At 45.3% G+C, this 24,010-nt stretch overlaps 1 protein-coding gene across 6 annotated transcripts in view; it reads left to right on the forward strand.

Moving 5' to 3' along the window:
- Positions 1–24,010, forward strand: part of LOC141409539 (cAMP-dependent protein kinase catalytic subunit PRKX-like) — a 102,365-nt gene that overhangs the window by 48,486 nt on the left and 29,869 nt on the right. For 4 of the 6 annotated variants that reach the window (XM_074030575.1, XM_074030576.1, XM_074030578.1 and 1 more), the window contains exons 3-4: positions 10,902–11,165; positions 17,292–17,411. In XM_074030575.1, coding sequence (XP_073886676.1) covers positions 10,902–11,165; positions 17,292–17,411 — 384 coding nt within the window. Of the gene's footprint in view, positions 1–10,901; positions 11,166–14,588; positions 15,125–17,291; positions 17,412–24,010 lie in introns of those variants that run through there. The other 2 variants (XM_074030581.1, XM_074030580.1) reach the window with 2 other exon arrangements.

Raw genomic sequence — 24,010 nt, forward strand, 5'->3', positions numbered from 1 at the left:
CTGAAACTCTGTCCTCATGAGACACGCCCTAGTGCCCCTCCCTCCAGCCCCGCCCTGGCAACCTCCCTTGTACTCTCTGCTCTGTGAATTTGGTGATCTAGGAACCTTATATAGGCAGAATCCTACAGCGTTTGTCCTTTTGTGGCTGGCTTCTTTCAGTTACTGTAATGTCCTTCAGATTCCCCCATCCTGTAGAAAGGAATTTCCCTGCTTTCTAAGCCTGGGTAGTAGCCCATCGTGTAGAGGATACAGCATGTTGTGTTCATCCATTCATTCATCCATGGACACTGGGGTGCCTTCCACCTCTTGGCTGTAGTGAATAATGCTGCTCTGAACACCATTCCGCAAATATCTGTTCCATTGCCTGCTTTCAGCTGCTTGGATACATTGTTTTAATTTTGTTGTTGTTTGAGATGGAGTCTCCCTCTGTCACCCAGGATGGAGGGCAGCGGTGCAATCTTGGGTCACTGCAACCTCTGCCTCCTGGGTTCAAGCGATTCTCCCACCTCATCCTCCTAACTAGCTGCGATTACAGGCATGCACCACCACCCCCAGCTAATTTTGTATTTTTAGTAAATACAGGTTTTTGCCTAGTTGACCGGGCTGATCTGGAATTTCTGACCTCAAGTGATCTACCCACCTGGGCCTCCCAAAGTGCTGGGATTACAGGCGTGAGCCACCACCTGGGCCCCTCAAATACATTTTTAGTATTATAATTAGATGCCTTTCCCACTGATGCAGGGCGCCTGTGCAGTGTTTTTAGTTATGGATTGTTTTTGAGGCTTGCCTCAAGTTTTCCTTTCTTCCACTCACCCTTCCTCATTGCCAGGTAATTATTTGACAGCCTGGTGTGGGTCCTTCTGTACTTTTCTTTGTGTTAAAAAAGCCCCCACATGCACACACACAAGCACACACACACGTGCACATGCACACACACATATATGCATGCATGCACACACGCACACGTGCCCCATGCAGTTTTGGCCTCATGCCACTAGAGTATGCATCATTTTTGTCTCTTGTTTTCTTGGAGATCCCTCTGGGGTATTTTGAGGAAGAGAAGTTGTAGTATTACTGTTGTTGTTGATTTTTAGACATTCAGGGACACACGTGGACATTTGGTACATGGGTGTATCGTGTCATGGTAAGCTTTGGACTTCTCGTGTACCCCTTACCCAAATAATGAACATTGTACCCGATAGGTAATTTCTCGGCCCTCAACCCCTTCCCAACGTTTCCCTTTTGGGAGTCCCCGTATCTGTTATTTCCATTTCTATGTCCATGTGGACCTACTGTTGAGTTCCCACTTTTGAGCGAGACTATGTGGTATTTGACTTTGTGTCTCAGTTATTTTACTTAGGATAGTGGTTTCCAGTTCCATCCCTGTTGTTGCCAAAGACATGATATTATTTTTGATGGTGGTGTTGATATACTACATTTTATGTGGCTTTTATATACTAAATTTTCTTTATCCAGTCATCTATTGGAATGGCGGTTATAAAAACTCAAAAAAATCCAGGCATGGTGGCCCACGCCTATAATCCCAGCACTTTGAGAGATCCAGGCAGGAGGATCGCTTGAGCCCAGGAGTTTTAGACCAGCCTGGGCAATATAGTGAGACCCTGTCTCTACAGAAAGCTCAAAGAAATAGCGAGGGGTGGTGTTGCATGCCTGTAGTCACAGGTCTTCAGGAGGCTGAGGTGGGAGAATTGCTGGAGCTCAGGAGTTGAAGGCTGCAGTGACCTATGATCGCACCGCCGCACTCCATCCTGTGCAACAACAGAGTGAGACCCTATCCAGGAAAAAAACAAAACAATAAGAAAACAACAGATGGTGTGGAAGTGGAGGAAAGGGGCCGTGGATGTGCTTCTGGTGCGGAGGAGGCCTTCCAGTGCATGCGGCAGGGGGGTGACCTCACTTTCTCCTCGAGAGGAGCTCCTGTGAAGGCAGAGTTGCAGAGGATGGGAGGGTGGATGTGACCCTAGGAGCAAGGCTGTGTGCCTGTGGGCACGCACTTCCTGGTGACGTTTCCTTGGACCCTGCGGTGGGAAACAGGAGCGCCTCTGCCCTCTCATTCCTCTTGCTCTGTATTTGCATTCGCTATCTTGCTGGTCTCCAGATTCCCAAGCGCTGCTGCCAACCCACGACTTCAGCCTGCCAAGCTACACGTGTATGCCCACTTCACCATTCCCTGAGCCTTCTGCTCAGATACCTCTCACCAAAAATAAGTTCCTGCTCTTCCTCCTTGCCCCTCAGCCCTAGTCAGTTCCTCATTTGCACTTCCCCATTTCGGAAGCGGTCCTTCCAGCTCTTGGGGCTCACCTAGGAACCATTTTTTTATTTCTTTCACTTTGTATTCACACTAATCCTGAGTCCTGTCCTTTTCTTTTCTTTTCTTTTTTAAAGAGATGTAATCTTGCTCTCTCATCGAGTCTGAAGTGCAATGGTGTAGTCATGGCTGACTGTATTCTTGACATCCTGGACTCAAGGGATCCTCCCACCTCAGCCTCCCAAGAAACTGGGACCACAAGTACACACCACTATGCCCAGGGAATTAACATTTTTTTTGTGTGTGAACAGGATCTCATTATGTTGCTCAGGCTAGTCTCAAACTTGTGGTTTCAAGCGGTTCCCCTGCCTAAGTAGCTAGGATTACAGGTGCACACCACCATGCCTTGCCCCTTTCCAACTCTAAAACCCATCTCCAGAGCCCGTCCACATCAATGCTGTCTTCACAGAAGCCACCATAGCTTATCTAGATGCCTTCCCCTGCTCTCCATTGATCTCCCATCTCTGCTGGACTCACCCCTTCCTCCCGTATCAGCCCAAACCTTTCTAATGTGAAAATAGGCAGGGCGCGGTGGCTCATGCCTGTAATCTCACCACTGTCAGAGGCTGAGGCGAGAGGATTGCTTGAGGCCAGGAGTTTGAGACCAACCTGGGCATTTTAGTGAGACCCCATCTCTAATTTTTTTTTTGTAAAGACAGGGCCTTTCTCTGTTGCCCAGGATGGAGTGCAGTGGTGTCTTCATAGTTCACTGCAGCCTCATTCTCCTGGGCTCAAGTGATCCTGCCACCTCCCATGTAGCTGGGACTATAGCACCAGTACCACCAAACCTGGCTAATTTTTAAATTTTGGGAGTCTTGCTATGTTGTACAGGCTGATTTTGAACTCTTGAACACAAGTGATTTTCCTACCTCAGTCTCTGAAGTAGCTAGGAGTACAGGTACACACCACCATGCCTACCTAATTTTTAATTTTTTTGTAGAGACGTGGTCTTGATTTGTGCCTAGGCTGGTTTTGAGCTCTTGGGCTCAAGTGGTCTGCCACCTTGGCCCCACAAAGTGTTGGGGCATTTTGGCCTCCAACCTTCTTTTATGTCCTTCCGCAGTCTTCCTTTGGCCTTTATCTGTGGGGACAGAGATGCCTTCTGCCTCTCTGTCTCCACCTTCTACCTGGCCTTGCAAGACTCCCTGCAGCCATCCTTCCAAGTTTACTGTGTAATGTCTGTTCCTCATTAAGCCTGCAGAGCTCATGACAGTCACAAGATCTGCCCTTCCTGAGGACATTATGTACCGAGGACATTGCTTGGCACATAAGGGGCCCTTGTCCAAAACATCTGGAAACCAATAAAGAATGTGGCTGTTGAGTAACTGATTAATGTGTTGACAAATTCATTGATTCCTGAGGCTAGTACTTACCGTAAGGGTTAGATCTTGAACATGCTTCTCATATCCGTTGTGACAAACCCTGTTATCTTCTATTGCTTTTGAACTTTTATAGACTTGATGTCAGGGGCAGAGTCCCGCAGTTAACTGGAATCATTGAACTGATGCATCGGTTTCTAATTTTCTAAACTCAGATGTGAAATTACCTGTGGTCACTAAACTCCGTCCCATTCCATAGTCCCTGCACATGATGACTTAAGTTGTGTAAATGATTTTTGGAGATAGTAAAGTCAGCATCTCTTTTAACATTTTGTTCCTTATCTTTAGTGATACCCAGCTCTGTCCAAATTCTGTCCACGTAAGCAGTCTTTTTTTTTTTTTTTTTTTTCAGATAGGGTCTTGCTGTGTCACTGAGGCTGGAGTACAGAGGTTCAGTCATAGTTCACTGCAGGCTTCTACTCCTGGGCTCAGGCTGTCTTCCCACCTCAGCCTCTTAAGTACCTGGGACTACAGGCATGCACAACCACATCTGCCTAATCTTTTTATTTTTTTCCGGAAACAGAGTCTCCCTATGTTGCCCAGGCTAGTCTCAAACTTCTTAGTCTTAAGTGATTCTCCTGCCTCAGCCTTCCAAAGTGCTGGGATTACAGGTGTGAGCCACCACACTCGTCTGCAAAGTCTTACTGATAAAAGATTTGAAGGAAGGATGTCTCAGAGAACTTTTGTTTTTCTTCTAATATTTATTTAATCTTACTGAGCTGGGGAAAGGCAAGGGAATCCCAGTTTTCCAGATTTTTTTCCTTATAGGAATATGTTCTTACTTGGCTACCTCTCTTTATAAACTGTTACTTCTTAAAGATGCTGAAGGGTGATCCCGCATTAGTGTATAGGTAAAAATGATGTGTTCACTTCATATATACTGATTAGATGATGTTGTTAAATCTTGTAGTTTGTTGATGTTGATTTTACCAAGACACTTGTGGAACAAATATATTTTCATACAACCTTACACATCTCAGTAGTTTTCCCCACTCATGCAGTAACTTTTTCTCCCCTGCTTTCCCTCCTCCTTTCCCCACCTCTTCTTCCCTCCCCTCGTCCCCTCTTCCCTTCCCTCCTCTTCTCATTTGATACAAAGCCCTAACTCTCTTCCTCTACAGATCATCCTACCTGTGGTTGAAATTGCAACTTCCAGCTGGGCGCAGTGGCTCAAGCCTGTAATCCCAGCACTTTGGGAGGCCGAGACGGGCGGATCACAAGGTCAGGAGATCGAGACCATCCTGGCTAACATGGTGAAACCCCGTCTCTACTAAAAAAATACAAAAAACTAGCCGAGCGCGGTGGCGGGCGCCTGTAGTCCCAACTACTCGGGAGGCTGAGGCAGGAGAATGGCATGAACCCGGGAGGCGGAGCTTGCAGTGAGCTGAGATCCGGCCACTGCACTCCAGCCTGGGCGGCAGAGCGAGACTCTGTCTCAAAAAAAAAAAAAAAAAAAAAAAGAAATTGCAACTTCCACTGCAAGCCAGCAGGTGACCGAACCTGAGATCTTTGTATTGTCAGGGCTTGCGTATTGTACATGCCTGCTAAATCCTGAAAGTTCTTTCATTCCTCCCTTCTAACCTACCCAAATCCTTCTAATCTCCCACTATGGTTAATTATCTCTGATGCTCCTGAAGGGTGACCTTCATTCATTTATCTCTGATGCTCCTGAAGGATTCTCCTACATTGTGACAAGGTGATGCATTGTTCCTAAGAGGATCTGTGCAGATTATTATCCCAGACTGGGGTAGATGGGGGAGGATAGAGGATATATCCAAAGAATGTGTTGATGTGTTGCAAACTAATTGACAGGAGAGAGAGAGAGAGACTTTCAGGATTTAGCAGGCATATAGAATATGCAAGCCCTGACAATACAAAGATCTCAGGTTCAGTCACCTGGCTTGCAGGGGAAGTTGCAATTTCAACCACGGGTAGGATGATCTGTAGAGGATGAGAATTAGGACTTTGTATCAAATGAGAGAGAGAGAGAATGCATCTTTTTCTTGCATATGTCAACCATTCTCTTCAACTAAATTAATTGTTGTACACAGTGGTCTTGCTATTGCTTTGACCGTTTTTGTGGCCTGAAGAAATTTAAAAAGTCACTAGCTGATAAAAAGTCACGAGCTGACACAGAAGTTTATTGTAGAAGTTCAGCAGTATGATAGTATTTGGACCTTGGAAAATATTTTGCCATCAGAACAGTGAAATTGTGGTTGTCTTCTAAGCTCATCCACAAAAGTACAGTTTGACTGTCATGCATTTGAGATCCCGTGTGCTTAATCATGAAATAGTACTGAGAGTAACACTCCTGCCCAACCAGTAATGGTGCAGAGCACAACATTAGGTCATTTAGCTAGGAGAAAATGACTTGAGACGTCAACTGTAAGATGAAAGGAGCATGGGTGTGTGGTCGGTCTTTATAACTCCAACAGATTGCTCTGGAAAACAGTCACTACATACCAAATTTTAGCCAGTCGTAGTGCCATGTGCCTGTAATCAGCTACTCAGGAGGCTGAGGCAGTACAATCACGTGAACCCAGGAGGCGGAAGTTGCAGTGAGCCAAGATCATGCCATTGCACTCCAAGCCTGGGCGACGGAGAGAGACTCTGTCTCAAAACAAACAAGCAAACAAACAAAACAAAACAAAAAACCACTCCAACAAATACCTCTCCCTCCCCAGATACTCTTCCTGGATCCCTTTTGCCTCAAGACCCTAAATTTTGAACTTGCTGAGCTGTAAGAAGTCAGTGGAGAGGTAGGACACAGGTGCACAGCCTTCAGTAACTGAAGGGAAGAAAACAAAAGAAATTTCTAGGCTGGGTGCGGTGGCTCAAGCCTGTAATCCCAGCACTTTGGGAGGCTGAGACGGGCAGATCACGAGGTCAGGAGATCGAGACCATCCTGGCTAACATGGTGAAACCCCGTCTCTACTGAAAAAAAAAAAAAAAAAATACTAGCTGGGCGAGGTGGCAGGCGCCTGTAGTCCCAGCTGCTCGGGAGGCTGAGGCAGGAGAATGGTGTAAACCCGGGAGGTGGAGCTTGCATTGAGCTGAGATCCGGCCACTGCACTCCGGCCTGGGCGACAGAGTGAGACTCCGTCTCCAAAAAAAAAAAAAAAGGAAATTTCTAACCCTGAGCTCCCTTCAGCCACCCAGCTGCTGAGGGGCAGGAATCTAGCAGCAAGGAGGACAGAGGAAGGCATTCCTACAGCCTGAATTTGTGGGTCATTAGTCCCCCAACTCCAGCATTGTTGCAGAATCTGCAAATTTTAAAGTGCATTAGGTAATTTTATGTAAGAGGCCTATATTTTGCTAATACATATAAACTCTGTTTATATGTATTGTGTTTAGTCAAATAAATGTTTATTTAAAATTGACAGTAGCATGTTGTTTTATTTATTTATTTTTTTCTTTTAGAGACAGGATCTTGCTGTGTTACCCAGGTTGAAGTGCAGTGATGTTGTGATCATAGCTCATTGCAGCCTCCAATTCCTGGGCTCAAGGGATCCTCCCACCTTAGCCTCCTGAATTGCTGGACGCCACCATGCCTGGCTGATTCTTTTATTGTAGAGATGGGATCTTGCTGTGTTGCTCACGCTGCTGTCGAACACCTGGCCTCAAGTGATCCTCCTGCCTCGGCTTCCCAAAGTGCTGGGATGACAGGCATTGAGCCTCTGTGCCTGGCCTATGATTTTCCTATCATTAATCTCTGTGTCGTTGTAAGCTGTCTCCCATGTCTTTGCTTTCATTCTACATTGTTTTGGTGGCGTGGCCTGTGCTGGCAGATGAGACTGTCTGGTCGACCTTGTGCATCGCTCCGTATCCTCAGGAAAGGTTTCCTGGGCATTGTTTTTGTTTTCTTCATACACTGACTGGCTGCAACTCATTGGAATGACATTGCAAGGGAGCATCCATGATAGTGTCATGATCAGATGAAACATAACAGTATGTTTCCTGGTCATGGTTAAGGTTGTCCTTTATGCTTCTGATTCTTTTGGGTGCCATCTCCTGGTGGCCCTCTCATGTGCTCATGGAAACACGGGCATGCTGGTGTCTTCTAGGTCTCCAAAAACAAAGCCCAGGTTAGGCACAGTGTCTCACGTCTGTAATCCCAGCAATTTGGGAGAACGAGTTGTGAGGATGACTTCAGCCCTGGAGTTCAAGACCAGCCTGGGCAACACGGTGAGATCCTGTCTGTACAAATAATAATAAAAAAATGAGCCAGATGTGGTGGCATGCACCTGTAGTGCCAGTTATGAGGCTGAGGTGGGAGGATTGCTTGAGCCCAGGAAGTTGAAGCTGCATGAGTCATGATTGTACCATTGCACTTCAGCCTGGTGGACAGAATAAGAACCTGTTTCAAAAACAAACAACACCCCAAACAAAATCCCAAAGCCCTTGGTTCCAAATCTGCCTCATTTTCCCCCACCTCTTCTTTAGGCACAAACCTTCTTTCATTATCTGTGCAAATTGTACTTATATTTGTGCTGAGATGTTGAATGCACAGATGCACCTCAGTATCTTCTGTACCTACTTTCATCCCTACCTCTTCCTCTTCCTTGATCTCTCTTTGCTGCATTTTCTTCCACTGATCAACACCTTTTTAAGAAGGCACCTCGGGCAAGCTCCCACAAGCAAGTGCTTAGGAATACCTCCTTTGGGGATTTTTAAAAGGGCTATCTTTTCCCAGCAGGTTTGGGATGCAGTCTGCTAGTTTATTGTTAATTCCCAAGCTTAGTGATAGTTCCAGGTTACTGAATCGGGTGTGATCTCTGAAGATCTGTGTGTTGTTGGTTAGTAGGTTAGGGCTGCCATAACAAAGTAGCATAGATTGGGTGGATTAAACAACAGTGGTTTATTTTTTTACCATTCTTGAAGCTAGAATTTTGAAAAGAATATTAACATGTGAGACCATGATATTTACTCTTCATTCATGCCAAGACAATGAGACATTTACCCATGTCCCAGGAGACACATATCTTAACATCTGCTGTTGTCTGAAAGCATCTCTCAAATTCATATAATGAGACAGTAACCCCAAAAGCTATGGAATTAAAAGATGGAGCATTGGGGGGAAGCAATTAGATCGTGAGGGTGAAGCCAATGAAGAGGACCAGTGTCCTTGGTGAAGGGGCCCAAGGGAGCCCGTTCCCCTTGGGTCCATGGGAGGACATCACGAGAAGCACTCTTCCCTCAGGAATGGGCCCTTACCACGCAGTTCATCAGCGGGCGCCCTGGACTTCCAGCCTCCAGAACTGAGAATAATACATGTTTCTTGTTTGTAAGGCCTCCTAGTATATGGTATTTTTGTGATAGCAGCCAGAATGTACTAAGACAACATGTATGTAAAATCTGTGCAACTTGTGCTTTAAAATCCATCTGTATGCTTCTCCCAGTATCTGGTTATACACCTGTCTTAACATCTACACACATCTTAGCATCTACCTATACTGATGAATTACACCTATCTGTATACATTAGCACCTGTCTGTACCCAGAGTCACATCTACAGACATGCAGATCCTAACATCTGTCTGTATACGCACCTTAGCATCTATCACATATATTAGCATCTGTGGACCTTGAGAGCTTGTTTGGCATTTCTAGCAGGGGAGCGCAGCTACTCGTATACCCTTGACCGAAGACTAGTCCTCCTCTATTGGGGATGGTCATACTCTTTGACTGAACAGGCATGTTTGGGAGGGATGCACACAGAGCCATGAAGGAGGAAGAGGACAACCGCCTAGCCAGTCAGATCAGCTGAATCAACCTTGGCAATCAGTGATGAGCAGACGTCGCAGCCAGATTGCCCTCACATCCATATATTAGCATCTGTCTATACCCATATCCTAATATGTGTCTACACACACAGAGTGACACCAGTATACATCCATCTACACCCATATCCTAACGTTTCTCTATACCTCTGTTAATATCTATCTATGTTCATAGTCTAACATCTGTCTTTATGTGTATATTAACGTCTGTCTATAACCATATCCTAGTATGTGTCTACACCCACAGAGCAACACCAGTCTACTTCCGCCTCCACCCATATCCTAATGTCTCTCTATACCTCTGTTAATATCTATGTTTGCAGTCTAACATTGGTCTTGACATGTATATTAACATCTGTCTACACGCATATCCTAGCATCTGTCTACACCCATATTATAAATCTGTTTCCTCCTATATGTTAACATCTCTCTACACCCATATTCTAACATTTGTATCTATCTATATTGTAACACCTATCTACATCTATATCCTAACATCTATCTCTACCTACATATTAACGTCTGTCTGCACCTATATTCTAACATTATCTATATCCATATTCTAATATTTGTCTACACCCATATATTAACATATGTCTACAGCCATGTCCTAACATCTGTAGCCATATGTTAACATTTATCTACACCTATATCCTAACATCCATCTACACCTATATGGTAACACCTGGTTATATGCATCTACACCCATATCCTAAAATCTCTCTATGCCTACATATTAACATCTGTCTACACCTGTATTCAACATTTATCTATATCCGTATTGTAATATCTTATCTACACCCGTATAATTAATATCCATCTACACCTGTATCCTAACACCTATCTGTAACTACATATTAACATCTTTATATATCTGTATGCTAACATATATCTATATCCGTATTCTATACCATATTGTAACACTGTTTACACCCATATATTAGCACCCATCTGCACCCATATACTAATGTCTGTCTCTGAGCACATAGTAATATCTGTGTGTAGATGCATTCTAACACCTATCTGTACCCATATGTAAGGACAGATGTCTTTACCCATATGCTCATACCTCCATGTCCCAGCATCTGTCCCCAGCTATTATTGCCTGTCTGCACACAACATTTTGGCATCTAACTGCATCTGTACCCCAACACCTAGCGTACGGCATATCCCGTCCCCTCTTGAGGCAGGGCCCTGAGTGTGTGCTGATGCCTAGCTCATGGCGAACCCCCGCCCTGCCGTGGTAGGGCCCTGAGCGTGTACTGACACCTAGCTGACGGTATATCCCCTCCCTTCCTGTGGCAGGGCCCTGAGTGTGTGCTGACACCTAGCTGCATCTGTACCCCAACACCTAGCTGACAATGTACCCCTGCCCTGCCCTGGCAGGGCCCTGAGCGTGTGCTGTCCCCGCAGGTTCTGGACGTGGCATGACGAGCGCTTCCTCTACATGCTCATGGAGTACGTGCCGGGCGGGGAGCTCTTCAGCTACCTGCGCAACCGGGGGCGCTTCTCCAGCACCACAGGGCTCTTCTACTCTGCGGAGATCATCTGTGCCATCGAGTACCTGCACTTCAAGGAGATCGTCTACAGAGACTTGAAGCCGGAGAACATCCTGCTGGATAGGGATGGCCACATCAAGCTCACGGACTTTGGATTTGCCAAGAAGCTGGTAGACAGGTAAGAGGAATGTGAGCTCAGACGGGATCTACGCTGCTTGGCAATAAGAAAGATCATGGTAGTTGTGGCAGGTCAGCAGGGAAAGACTGGGAACCAGAGTTTAACTTTCATGTGTGGGAGACACTTGCAGCCAGGGATGAGAGAGCCAGGTTGACCTTGTTTAAGTGGGCTGTGATTGCTGGCAACTTCAGTTGGACTGGAGGCCATTATCCTAAGTGAAGTAACTCAGAAATGGAAAACCAAATAGGATGTGTTCTTATAGGTGGGAGTTAAGCTGTGGGTGTGCAGGGCATACAGAGGAGTGTAATAGACACTGGAGAATCAGAAGTGGGAAGGGTGGGAGGAGCCAGTTACAGAGGTAATTTCCTGATGACAGATTGAGGAGGCAGTTGTATCTGTGTGTGTGTGTGTGTGTGTGTGTGTGTGTGTTTGTTTGTTTGTTTGTTTTTAAACAAAACAGTCTGGGAACCCTCTGTGTTGCAATTATTCTCACTTTTCCCCTGACAAAACTGACAAGAACTGTCTATACTCTCCTACTCCCAAGTTCCCATTAATTACTGTTTTACTGCCTCAGAATGATGCCTTGAGGGATGAGGTGTGGAGTTTTGGTGAAGTGTTGAAGTTGGCAGGAAAAACCTGTTATTGCCAAATTTGGTGACAGTGACTTCATTTTACTGTGTCAGAATAATGAAGAGTGAATTTCAGTAAAGTATTTAAATTACCAGGAAAGACTGAAGATGGATATAGTAAGAAATGAGATTTGATCAAAAGCAAGACATAGGTTGGGCGTGATGATTGCAGCATTTTGGGAGGCTGAAGCAGGAGGATCACTTGAGCCCAGGAGTTCAAGACCAGCTTGTGCAACATAGCAAGACTCCCTCTCTACAAAAAATGAGCCAGGTATAACTATAGTCCTAGCTGTTTGGGAGGCTGAGGTGGCAGGATGGGAAGTTGGGGCTATGGGTGAGCTGTGATTGCACCATTGCACTTCAGCCGGGATGACAGAGTGAGACTCCATCTCAAAAAAATAAAAAATAAAAAAGGCAAGATGTGTTCCTATCAAGATTTTGATACCATCCTCATTAATTAAAGAGTTTGATAAAAGCAAAAAAGGAAGAAGAGAGATGTGGAGTCTGTTTGCAGTTGGTGGTGTTACTTTCCCTTGAGCCCTGTTTAATTTTGCTGTACTTCGTACTAGGAAGTGTGTATTACTGTGCTGAGGTTGGTGACAGGCACCCTTCTCCCTGCTGGTCAGTGGTGTCTAGGAGCCATTGTCACAGAGGAAACCCCTCCCAGTGCCTGGGCTGGCTATTGGAAGCTGTCCCATGCTTGCAGACGTGCACCTTCTCCCTTCACGGGCCTGAAATTCTCAACTGTTTGTTTCCATCAGGCAGTTCTAGGAACTGTGATTGTGTCCCCATAAAAAACAACAATGATAAAAAATTTTCCTTTTTCTGAAAAACCCCCACACCCCACTTCTTGATTGTAACCCATGATCCTACAAGAAAAGGTGTGTAGTATTTTCCCTGTGAGTACTGACTAGCATCTATTTCCTGCATTATCAAACCTAGAGAAAACACTGTCTCATACTTTTCTGATAAAAAGGAAAAACATGCATTTGTTTCTGAAATCAAGAGTAAAAGCTCTCATCAGCTGTCCATATTCTTCCTGAGCCCCACTGTGCCCATTAGGTGAGTGACATGCTCACCACGTCATACACAAAGCCGTGAGGAGAGACAGAGAGTGAGGCTGGTGATGCCACATGTTAGGACGTAAAGGGACTGGACTGAAACTCAACTTAGAGATGTCATCCATTTCCCTCTCTTTTTCTCTTTTTATTGTGGTAAAATGCCTTTAAAATGTACCATAGTAACTGTCTTTGTTTATTTACTTTTAAAAAATTTTTTGAAACACGGTCTTGCTCTCTCAGCCAGGCTGGAGTGCAGTGGTGCAATCACAGCTCACTGTAGCCTCCAACTCCTGGGTTGAAATAATCCTGTTGCCTCAGCCTCCTGAGTACCTGGGACTAGAGGTGTGAACCACTAGGCCAGGCTAATTTTTAAATATTTTTGTACAGACAGGGTCTTGCTGTGTTGCCCAGGCTGGTCTGGAACCCTGAAGCTCAAGTGATCCTCCTACCTTGGCCTCACAAAGTGTTGAGATTATAGGCTTGAGCCATTGTACCCAGCGCATTTGAACCATCTTAATGTGCACAATCCTGTGGCATTTATTGCATTTATCATGTCGTGCAACCATCACCTCTCTCTAGTTCCAGAACATTTCGTCATCCCAAAAGAGAACCTGTACCTGTTAAGCAATTATTCCCCATCCTAAGCCAGGATGATCTCTTTTTAACTTGACTGCAGCTACAAAGATCCTGTTTGCACATGAGGTCCCACTCACAAATACTGGGGTTTAGGACTTTTTGGGGTGCACAGTTCAACCAATGCAGGTGTGGTGGAAGGTGTGGGCATTCAGAACACAGGAGTTATTGGATATCTATACTTTACAGAGAATCCTATCCTTAGCTCTGTTTCTGCTTCATTAAAATGGCCTCCTCCCTCCCCTCCCCCAGACATAATGAAACTAAGAACAGTGAGAAAACAGAACAGCAGGTGTCATCTTCCTTCTACCGAAAAGGCAGGTGAGCAAAAGGAGATAGGAACAGGGAAGTGGATAATTCACTGCCCAGACCAGTGGTGTCGACATAACACTCAGACTGTCTCATCTCATACTCACGCAGTCGACATCTCTCTATAGCAGTGTATGTCTCTTTGTACATCTAGTGAGGCATTGGGGTTATTGCAGGAAGGAGTGACTCTAATGGGGCCAAAGTCTTCCTGAGGCAAGTTAGAACCTGGAAACTTACACAACCTTAGCTGTGTGTCCTTACCCTAACATGGAGCCAAAAAGAGCCTCATCTTTCAAAAGGTAAGTGGAAGTTGCAGCTAATGCCTGTAGGATGACTTCTGGCCACCTCTGCTTGGGCTTCATGTCAGCTAAGTTCTGTGTGTTTGGCTACATTCAGGCAATTTTGGATGGACTCGCCAGGTGAAAATACAAAATTAGTAGGCCAATAAGTCAGTTGTCTTGTAGAGTAACAGAAGTGTTGTGCATCGAATCAACTAGGGTATACTTGGAGTTGTTTCTGCTGGGAGGGGCAGGGGAGAGGACATTTCTAAAATAGTGTGCATTGTACTTTCCATTTGTAGATTTAAGTCTAATGGGTGAGAAGCACTTAATAGGACCACAAGGCGATCTTTGTTCCATGCTTAGATCTAGTGTGCAGAGACCTGCACATAAAGTAAGCCTCTTCCCATATTCCTCCATGGGAAGGTAACTTAATTTCTCTCCTTATCTTCTTTGTTGACTTGTATCTGCCAGAGCCTGCAGTAATTTTTGTTTTTTTTTTCTTTGAGACAGGGTCTTGCTGTGTTGTCCAGTCTGTAGTGCAGTGGCACTGTCATGCTCCCTGCAGCCTTGAACTCCTGGGTTCAAGTGATCCTGTCATCTCAGCCTCCTGACTAGCTGAGACTACAGACACCTGTCAGCATGCCTGGCTTTTTTTTTGAGATGGAGTTTTGCTCTTGTTGCCCAGGGTGGAGTGCAGTGGCGCAGTTTTGGCTCACTGCAACTTCCACCTCCCGGGTTCAAGTGATTCTCCTGCTTCACCCTCCCATGTAGCTGAGATTTTAGGTGGTCACCACCATGTCCAGCTAATTTTTGTATTTTTAGTAGAGTCAGAGTTTCACCATGTTGACCAGGCTGGTCTCGTTGACCTCCTGACCTCAGGTGATCCACCTGCTTCTGCCTCCCCAAGTGCTGGGATGACAGGGATGACACCGTTCCTGGCCTTTTTTTAGTAAAGAAGAGGTCTTGCTATGTTGCCCAAGCTGGTCTGAGACTTCCAGCCTCAAGCAATCCTCCTGCCTCAGCCTCCCAAAGTACTGAGATTACAGGTATGAACCACCATGCCTGGCTTTGTGGTACTTTTATTTCATGGATGGCCAAGAGAATTTGAAATTTGTATGGCAACCAGTTGTTATCCCAAGGGCTTACAGATTAATGTGGAAAAGTCTGTTGTCTGAAAAGAATTGGGGTATGGAGGTGTGGTGGGGAAGGGAGGAAAAGATAACAGTAACAACATTTTGGGTGGGTTCCTGCAAGCAGGAAGCTGAGGAGCTGAAGCCAAGATACATGCCCACACCACTGCAAACAGGGCGGACTCAGGCAACATGTGCTGGATATAAAATAGGCTTTGCACGTGCTTGATATATTGTGCAAAGAACTTGAGAGTGGATAAACGTGTACATTACTAGACTCCATGGAACTTGCTTTTTGTTCGGTTTACATTCAAATTACAAAGTAGAGTTTCTTCTTTCTTTGATGTGCCTGGGGGAGGGAAAGGTCTTTTGCAAAGCCTCTGTATTTTTTTCCCCTCAAAGGATGTTGCTTCTTTCTGCCTGTCTACAGACGGGCCCCACACACCAGGACAGCAAGCACGTGTCAGGAAGGGTGGATGTGGCTTGGAGGTGTGCTACGGGTCTGAATTGCTGAAAGCCTAAAGCAAAATTCTACCCAGCAGTAGAACGCTAATGGGATATGGCCTAGACATGCCCCCCTCTCTGGGGTTAATGATACTCAGCTCCTTTCTAGCCCATGAGGCTTCCATCTTCTGCTGCAGTCCTTGTTATCTTGTCCTGACTTTGTTTAGCAGATGCTTCTGTAACCAAAACACAGGTTCAGCTGCTCACCATTTGCAGGGTGCAGTTAGCAAGAGGTATGATATAAAGAAAGTGATTTTTTATTCCAGAGCTTTCTTAGGGGAAGAAGTACAGACTTTTTGCTTGAGGCCACCAGTTTGTTTTCGGAGCACAAAGCAGGCACTTTTAAAATGGCATGCAGGGGAGGAAGTATATTTCTGTCTTTACACTTGTTTCCAGCGGGCAATAAATATTTTTTTTTTTTTGCAGAAGGTCAAGAGTGAAAGAACACATATATAAGCTCTGCAGACCATCCAGTCTGTTACAAGTATGGACTCTTCTCTTGCACTTTTTGTGTTTTTTTTTTTTTGGAAAGAGTCTCCCTGTGTCACTCAGGCTGGAGTGTAGTGGTGTGATCTCGGCTTACTGCATCCTCTGCCTCCCAGGTTCAACTGAGTCTGCTGCCTCAGCGTCCCGAGTAGGTGGGATTACAGACATGCATCACAATTCCCAGATAATTTTGTATGTTTAGTAGAGATGAGGTTTTGTTATGTTGGCCAGGCTGGTGTCAAACTCCTGGTGATCCACCTGCCTTGGCCTCCCAAAGTGCTGGGATTATAGGAATGAGCTCCTGCACTAGCCTGAATGAGTTCTTGAATTATTCTTTTCAGTGCCACACTTTTTTGTTTGTTTGAGGGATAAAGGATTTTTAAAAAACATTTTATTTATTTATTTGTATATTCATTTTAAGAACTTCTGTTTCAGGTTCAGGGGTACATGTGCAGGTTTGTTATATGGGTAAACTGCATGCCACTTGGTTTACCAATTATTTTGTCACCCAGGTAATACACATCATACCTGACAGGTTATTTTCCCATCCTCATTCTCCTCCCACCCTCCATCTTCAGGCAGGCCCAGGTATCTGTGTGTCCTCCTCTCCGTGTAAGTGTGTAGCCAGTGTTTAGCTCCCACATATAAGTGAGAACGTGGCGTATTTGCTGTGTGATGTGAGTCCACTTAGGAGAATGTCCTGTTCACCTCCATCCATGCTGCTGCAGAGGACATGATCTCATTCTTTTTCCTTTAGTTTAATTCGTTATGATTTATACTGAGACAGGTATAAATAACTCATAAAAAGTCTGAGTTTTTTTGCTTCTGAGTAACAGTGGTAACAGTACCAGCAACAGTAGCAAGGATGATAAAACCAATTCTTTAGTTTCCAAGCCAGTTAAGAAATGTTACTATGGAAAGGAATCAGCAAAAACAATGTTACTGTCTTGACACAGTAAAATGTGTGCACAGGAGGGTAAAGGGAGCGTGGTTTTACTCAACTAAGTTATTGTAACAATCAGAGCTTCTAAGGTGACTGCATTAGCCAAGCACCACTGAGTTTTGTGGGGGTCTGTCTCTGTCGCCCACACAGGACTTGGACCCTCTGTGGAACACCCGAGTACCTGGCCCCGGAAGTCATTCAGAGCAAGGGCCACGGAAGGGCCGTGGACTGGTGGGCCCTCGGCATCCTGATATTCGAGATGCTCTCGGGGTAAGTGGATTCTCCGTAGAGAATCTTCATCTTACAGGCCAGCACCCCCTTCCCCCACCCATTCATCCCCTCGGCGTTTCTGTAACCTTGAAAACAGTACGTGACTATCACAGACACACGGTGTGGCTGCACACACATCTGCTGCCCTGCTGAGGTTGGCAGTGTGAATTAGCAGTTGAGCTTGTTTGAATAAGAGGCAAAAAACCTAAACTTGTGAAGGAACCACCATGCATGCCCATTGAGATTTTTATATTGAAATATCCATATCTTCCTTAAATATAAAATTAACGTTCTGGGCTGCTCCAAAGGTGGTGAGTTATCTCAGTTGGTTTTCACAGTTAGCTACAGATTGAACTCCTTGCTCTCCTCTTTTCCCCCTTATCACTTCTGTGTTTAATTAGTCTTAAAAAGAATTTAGAAATTAAAGTAAAAATGAATCTTCTGCACTGACCCTTGCTGAAGTAACCTGCGGAGCTCAGGAGGGCACAGGTTGGGTCAAGGTAAATCAGCCAAATGCAATTGAGTGGCTTCTGCATGAACAGCCGGTGAGGAAGGTGAGAATATGTTCTCTCCTAAAACCACACACCTGTGGCACAGGAAAGGGGTGCCGACCCAGACCCCAACACAGGGTTCTTGGATCTCTTGCTAGAAAGAATTCGGGTAAAGTCCATAAAGTGAAAGCAAGTGTATTAACACAGTAAAAGAATAAAAGTGTGGTTACTGCTTAGGCAGAGCAGGCCCGAGGGCTGCTGGTTGGCTATTTTGATGGTTATTTCTTTACTATACGCTAAACAGGGGGTGGATTTTTCATGAGTTTTCCTGGAAAGGGGTGGGCAAGTCCTGTAGCTGAGGAGTTCCTCCCCTTTTTAGAGCTTATAGGGTAACATCCTGATGTTGTCGTGGCATTTGTAAACTGTCATGGCGCTGGCGGGAGTGTCTTTTAGTACCTAATGCATTATAATTAATGTATAATGAGCCGTGAGGACGATCAGAGGTCACTGTTGTCGCCCTCTTGATTTTGGAGGGATTTGGCCAGCTTAGTAGCAGCCTGTTTTATCAGCAGGGTCTTTGTGTGCCGACCTCCTATCTCGTCCTGTGACTTAGAATGCCTTAACCGTCTGAGAATGCAGCCCAGTAGGTCTCAGCCTCATTTTACCCGGCCCCTGTTCAAGATGGAGTTGCTCTGGTTCCAGCGCCTGTGATCCCTGTGTTGGGTGACATTTGGAAGTCAGGGGAGGTGCCATCCTCCCTGCCACCACATAACAGAGGGGTCGGTCATTTGTTGGGATGTCAGCATGATTGAGTGTTCGAGTCTAGCATGTGCCTGGGACAACTCCACTATGACTTGACCAGAAACGCAAAGGAAGCATGCAACACTTGGAAACCCAGGACGTGGGCGTCATCCTCATTCCGTTGTTAGTACCCAGCATGTCCATTAATTCCCTAAGACGACTCAGTAGCGTGGCACTTTTCCAGAAAGGAACCTGTAGGAAGGAGTGAGCTACGTGTGTGCAGAGGAACTGTTGCACTGTGTGGCTCTGCACGAAAGGCTCTCCTCTCTGGGATGAAGACGAGAGGAAGCCCAGCCTGCGAGGGCCCAGAACACCGGTTGGGGGATCCTCTGCCGTGCTTTGCCACAGCCGATGCTCTGCCTTCTATGTTCTCTCTTTTCCTGTTTCCTTCTTTTTTCTGCTTGCCCCTGAGTCTCAAAGACAGACACCAGCATATCCTTCCGTTGTCGCAAAAGCCAGATCCTTGCTCACATCTCTCTGATTCCCTGCAGGGGGTCAAGACCAGAGATTTTTACTGGGAAACCTTCCCTTTCAGTTGGAAACAAAGGAGGGAAGGAGGAGAGGCATTCTCCTGCCTGGAAGGCGGGTCTCAGCCAGATCCTGCTGGCGGGAGCATCCAGACCCAGCGCTTGTTCCTGGGGGTGTGGAGCATGTGACATTCTAACATCCACCTTAGGAAATCCAGGCAGTCACTGACTTTTGTTTGGGGAGCAGACAGGGGTCATAGTCCCATGTGCTTATCTCTGCCGCCTTTTTTGAAGAAAGTGCATCCGTTAATTTCCCCACTAGCTTAGGGATTGGAACGATGTCAAACAAGCACTATCAAAGAATTCCATGATGAGAAGCAAAAGGAGAAGAATGGAACCTGCGAAAACTTGTATTTCATTGTGTCTGGCTATCTGTGTATATTTATCATCCATCAATCTACCCACCTGTCTTTTTATCTAAGTCTGCATACTTGTCCGTCCATCCACACACCCACCCATTCATCCATCCATCCATCCACCCACCCACTCCTTTGTCCATCTGTCTGTCCACCCAACAATCCATCCATTTGTCCATCCATCCATCCATCCATCCATCCATCCATCCATCCATCCATCCATCCATCCATCCATCCCTGTCTATATGGTCTACCTTTTATGTATGTATATAAATATCTGTTTTTCCATTTAGCCTTATCTATCATCTGTCCAAGCTCTCATTTAGATATTTATATATCCATCTCTCTATCCATCTCTTTATGATCTTTTTATCTATCTGCCTACCTACCATGTAGTTACCTGTCATCTGTCATTCATGTATCAGTGTATCTACCTACTTCCTATTCATCTATCTTTCTGCCTATCCATCTGTTAATCATCTATCTTTCTGTGTAACTGAATACCTACTTACCTGTCCATCTGTCAATCATCTGTCTACCTATTCATCTTCCTGGTTTTCTGTGTATCTACCTACCTATTTATCTGTCAGTCATCTATTCACCTACCTACGTACCTATCCATCTGTCTCTAGCTTTCTGTCTGTCTAGCTATCAAACACCTATACCTACTTACCTACCCGTTGGTCTGTTGAATTTTCCATCACTCTTTGCTGAGACATGCCTACAAATCAGATAGAATCAAACTTCTCAATATGCACCCAAACCCATGATGTCCTAGGCAAACCCAAAAGGTTAAAAATAACTTAGGCAGGCCGGGTGTAGTGGCTCAAGACTATAATCCCAGCACTTTGAGAGGCCAAGGTGAGCGGATCACCTGAGGTTGGGAGTTTGAGACCAGCCTGACCAATATAGAGAAACCCTGTTCTTACTAAAAATACAAAATTAGCTGGGCATGGTGGCACATGTTTGTAATCCCAGCTACTCAGGAGGCAGAGGCAGGAGAATTGCTTGGGAGGCGGAGGCTGCAGTGAGCTGAGATTGCACTGCACCATTGCACTTACTATCCTGGGCAACAAGAGTGAAACTCCCATCTCAAAAAAAAAAAATAAATAAAACCACGCATATTGATTGGCATCCACCCAGGGAAAGGCACCACATTTTCCCTCTGTGATGACACTGACCACACGAGGGCAGCATTGCCTAAGGAGTGTTCATTGTATCCGATTGGGTAGAGTAGCGTATTATTAGAATAGAATATACTATTAGAACATAATATTGTTAGAATATAACAAAATTATTAGAATATAGTTAAAACAATGTTAATCTCAGTATGCTGAAGTTAAAATACATGAAAATAAATTTAAAAAGAAAAGAATATTATAATTATAGAATTGCTGTATTAGAATTGTTATATAAAGTTATGAGAATTGTTAATGGGCTATAGTATATTAGAATATTTAAATATATTAGAATACAATAGAATGAAAAATAACCTAATTATAATATATCATTAGGCTAACTGAAAATTAATAATTAGTCCTGGTGTGGTGGTTCATGCATATAGTCCCAGCACTTTGGGAGGTCGAGGCTGGCAGATCAACTGAGGTCAGGGGTTCAAGACAAGCCTGGCCAACATGGTGAAAACCTGTCTATACTAAAAATATCAAGAAATACTAGCCAGGCATGGTAGTAGAAGCCTGTAATACCAGCCACTTGGGAGGCTGCAGCAGGAGAATCGCTTGAACCTCGGAGTGGGATGTTGCAGTGAGCCGAGATCGTGCCAATACACTCCAGCCTGGGCAACAGAATGACACATGTGTCTCAAAAAAAAGAATAATTAAATGAATAACCATCTCCTAATCCAGACCCCAATCTGCTGACTGTGCCTTTCATGAGACAGGGAGCTGTTGATTCAGAGTAAACCTATTTTTATTCTCGGTTTTCCTAATTAGAGTCTATTTCTGAGTGTGTTTTTCTTCCCCGTTTCTCAGCAACCTGTGTCTCTTCGCACCAGTGGGTTTCTTGAGAGTGGCCAGCCTTGCGACCCCAACTCTCCCCAGGCATTTCTGGGCTCTCCCTCTGCTCTGACTGGCCTGAGCTCTTGCTTCGACAGACATGCAGGAGGCAGCTTTCTCACGGACTTCTGCATCCCCTTCTGCCTTCAGTACCTTTTCCTTGAAGCAGCTGCAGGCGTCCTGTCTACCTGTGTCCTTCTTCTCTTGAGAGCCCACATGTGGCTTCCTGGATGACTGGAGTAGAATTGGAAGCTCGTTATCATATGAGGTTCTGAGATGATCTGACTGTGGGTGGTCCACCCGCTTTAGACAACAGCCTGGCCCCTCCTTGTCTCCCCCCAGTTTTTTAAACATGCCTGGAAGCCCGGCCTATCCCCCTGCCTACAGGCATCCCTGGGGCTGGCCCTTTCTCTTCCACTGCACATGCAGCAGGCTCACCTGTCACCTGCTCCCACAGCCCTCTGGGGCCTCCCTGTTCTCCTGGGCCATGCCCTGTCCGATCAGCCCATCTGTTTTCTTTATACTGCTTAGCAGCTCTGAAACCATCTTGATTTTGTATGTATTGCCTGCCTCTGAGATCAATGCTTTCAAGCTGCTCTCCTCACCTCCTCCAACCCAGAAACTTCTGGTGACTAGAGGGAGGGCGTTGCTGCACACATAAGTGGAGCCGGCCTGCAGTCAGAGTCCTCCTGCTCCCTTCACAGCCCGTGTCTGCACCTTCCCTATTCCAGCTCCATTTGATGGATTCCCACTCTTAGCAGGATCAAGTGAGGCTGTGCCTTGTCTGTTTTATTGCTTTTACTGATTGAATTTTCCACTAAGAACAGGGAAAACATCTGTTTGGTAAAATCTGCCATGTGATTAGGAAGGAGATCATATCATGATGCAGATTTTATTTTCATGGAATGAGGCGTGTTTAGATCAGATGAAAATTGTGTGGCACATTGTGAAATAAAATCACTTATGCACTTTCCAGGGCCTGAGCTCAGCTCTGATTTCTCCCACCATGTTCTCTTTTCTTATCCATTTCCATGTTTTTATTCTCCCACAGTGTTTAACTAAAAAGTTAGGTAAAGGCTGGACATAGTGGCTCAAACGCCTGTCACCCCAGCACTTTGGGAAGCTGAGATAGAAGGATTGCTTGAGGCCAAGACTTCGAGATCAGCCTGGGTCACATAGTGAGGCCCTACTGGTACAAAAAATAAAAATAAAACTAGCCAGGTGTGGTTGTATGTCCCTGTAGTCCCGGCTACTCAGGAGGCTGAGGGGGAGGACTGTTTCACCCAGGAAGTCAGTGCTGCAGTGAGCTGAGACTGCACTAGTGCACATCAGCTTGGGAGACAGAGCAAGATCCTGTGTCAGGAAAAGGAAAAAAGGAAAAAAAAAAAAAAAACAGCTAAAGCATCAAGAACAAAACACAGGCACACAAGGCATAGAGCAGAGTTTAGGGTAAGAAAAAGCCTCCATGGCATCTTGTCTTAGTTATGACAGTAGGGATTCTCAAAGTGGCATCCCAGAGGAATGTGGGGTTTCTGAAGTGTGTTTTAGCAGATGAGTGAGATCATTTTTCCAAAGATAAATCTGAATAGTGATGAATTTTCTTCACAGGTGTCAACTAAGACAATACGGCATAGCAGACAGGGTGCAGAAGATTCTAGAGAAGGTGGAATCTGTCTGCAGTGGAGCCTCTTCCATGGGGAGCATTAGGCATTGTGCAGTGGTTCTCAAACATGCAGGCCTCGGGAACCCTTCATCACACACCTCAGTTATTAACAACCCGCAGAAATTTCGTTTCTGTGTGTTACAGCTGTCCACGCTGACTACATTTGAAATTAAAGTGGGACTGAAATATAAATAAACAGAATACATAAATAATATATATGAGAAGTTAATAATCACAGAGGTGAACATAAATGGCATTTTTTAATGAAAAATGTGTGTAACCACACTTTTCTAGAGTTGAAACCGTTCAGGCTGGGCACGGTGGCTCACACATCTGTAATCCTAGAACTTCAGGAGGCTGAGGTGGAAGGATCACTTGAGCCCAGGAGTTGGAGGCCAGCCTGGGTGACATAGTGAGACCCCATCTCTACAAAAAATAAAATGAAATAAACCAATTGCCCGGGCTTGGTGGTGCACACCTGTGGTCCCAGTACTTTGGGAGGCTGAGGCGGGAGGATCACTGAGGCTGGGAGGTCAAGGCTGCAGTGAGCTGTGGTCTCGCCACCGCACTCCAGCCTGGGTGACAGAGAGAAAACGTTCATGAGGAGGTTGGCCGTGTTTTGTGGGTTTTGCGAATCTCTTAGTGTCCAACTTTCACCAGGACTGCTGGCCTCTCCTCCCTTCATCTGCAGACTGTCTGCTGTGCTGCATAGCGTGTTGCTGAGTTGAGGCATAGGAAGAAAATTC

Source organism: Macaca fascicularis, chromosome Y (genome assembly GCF_037993035.2).
Source record: "Macaca fascicularis isolate 582-1 chromosome Y, T2T-MFA8v1.1".
Lineage (NCBI taxonomy): Eukaryota > Metazoa > Chordata > Mammalia > Primates > Cercopithecidae > Macaca > Macaca fascicularis.